General features: G+C 60.1%; 1 protein-coding gene across 1 annotated transcript in view; it reads right to left on the bottom strand.

Annotated features, from left to right (window-relative positions):
* Positions 1-276: 276 nt before the first annotated feature.
* LOC104271299 (N-terminal EF-hand calcium-binding protein 3-like) overlaps positions 277-343 on the bottom strand; it is a gene marked incomplete at both ends in the record, with an annotated part of 15,234 nt that continues 15,167 nt past the window's right edge. The window contains 1 exon segment of the mRNA XM_009865922.1: positions 277-343. This exon segment is cut by the window's right edge and continues 61 nt beyond it. Within this exon segment, the coding sequence (XP_009864224.1) occupies positions 277-343 (67 nt within the window).

Here is a 343-nt window from a genome sequence, read left to right as displayed (position 1 = left end):
CGGGAGGGGTATTAGGGGGTCCAGGGGGGCAGGCAAGGGTCCTGGCACCCAGCTCTAAAGCACACCCACCTCCCTCCACCCCGTTCTGGTTCTGGTTTGAATAAAACATTAAAAAAATCACAATTTAGGTCACCCCCAAACCAAAGTGCTCTGGAAGGAGCCAAGGCACCCATTCCCCACGCTGCGCCTGCCCTCTTGCAGAACCCCCAGAGCAGGAACATGGGGCTATGGGGGTCCTGCAGCCCCGCAGTCCAACCCCACGGCACTGCCCCTCACCTGGGAAGAGCATGGTGGTCAGCAGCTCCGGGGACTCCAGCAGGCTGAGGATGGCTCGCTTGAAACT

The sequence above is a fragment of the Apaloderma vittatum genome, unplaced genomic scaffold (assembly GCF_000703405.1).
Source record: "Apaloderma vittatum isolate BGI_N311 unplaced genomic scaffold, ASM70340v1 scaffold24723, whole genome shotgun sequence".
NCBI lineage: Eukaryota > Metazoa > Chordata > Aves > Trogoniformes > Trogonidae > Apaloderma > Apaloderma vittatum.
Note: the sequence above shows the minus strand (reverse complement) of the source record. Positions and strands in the feature narration are given on the sequence as shown.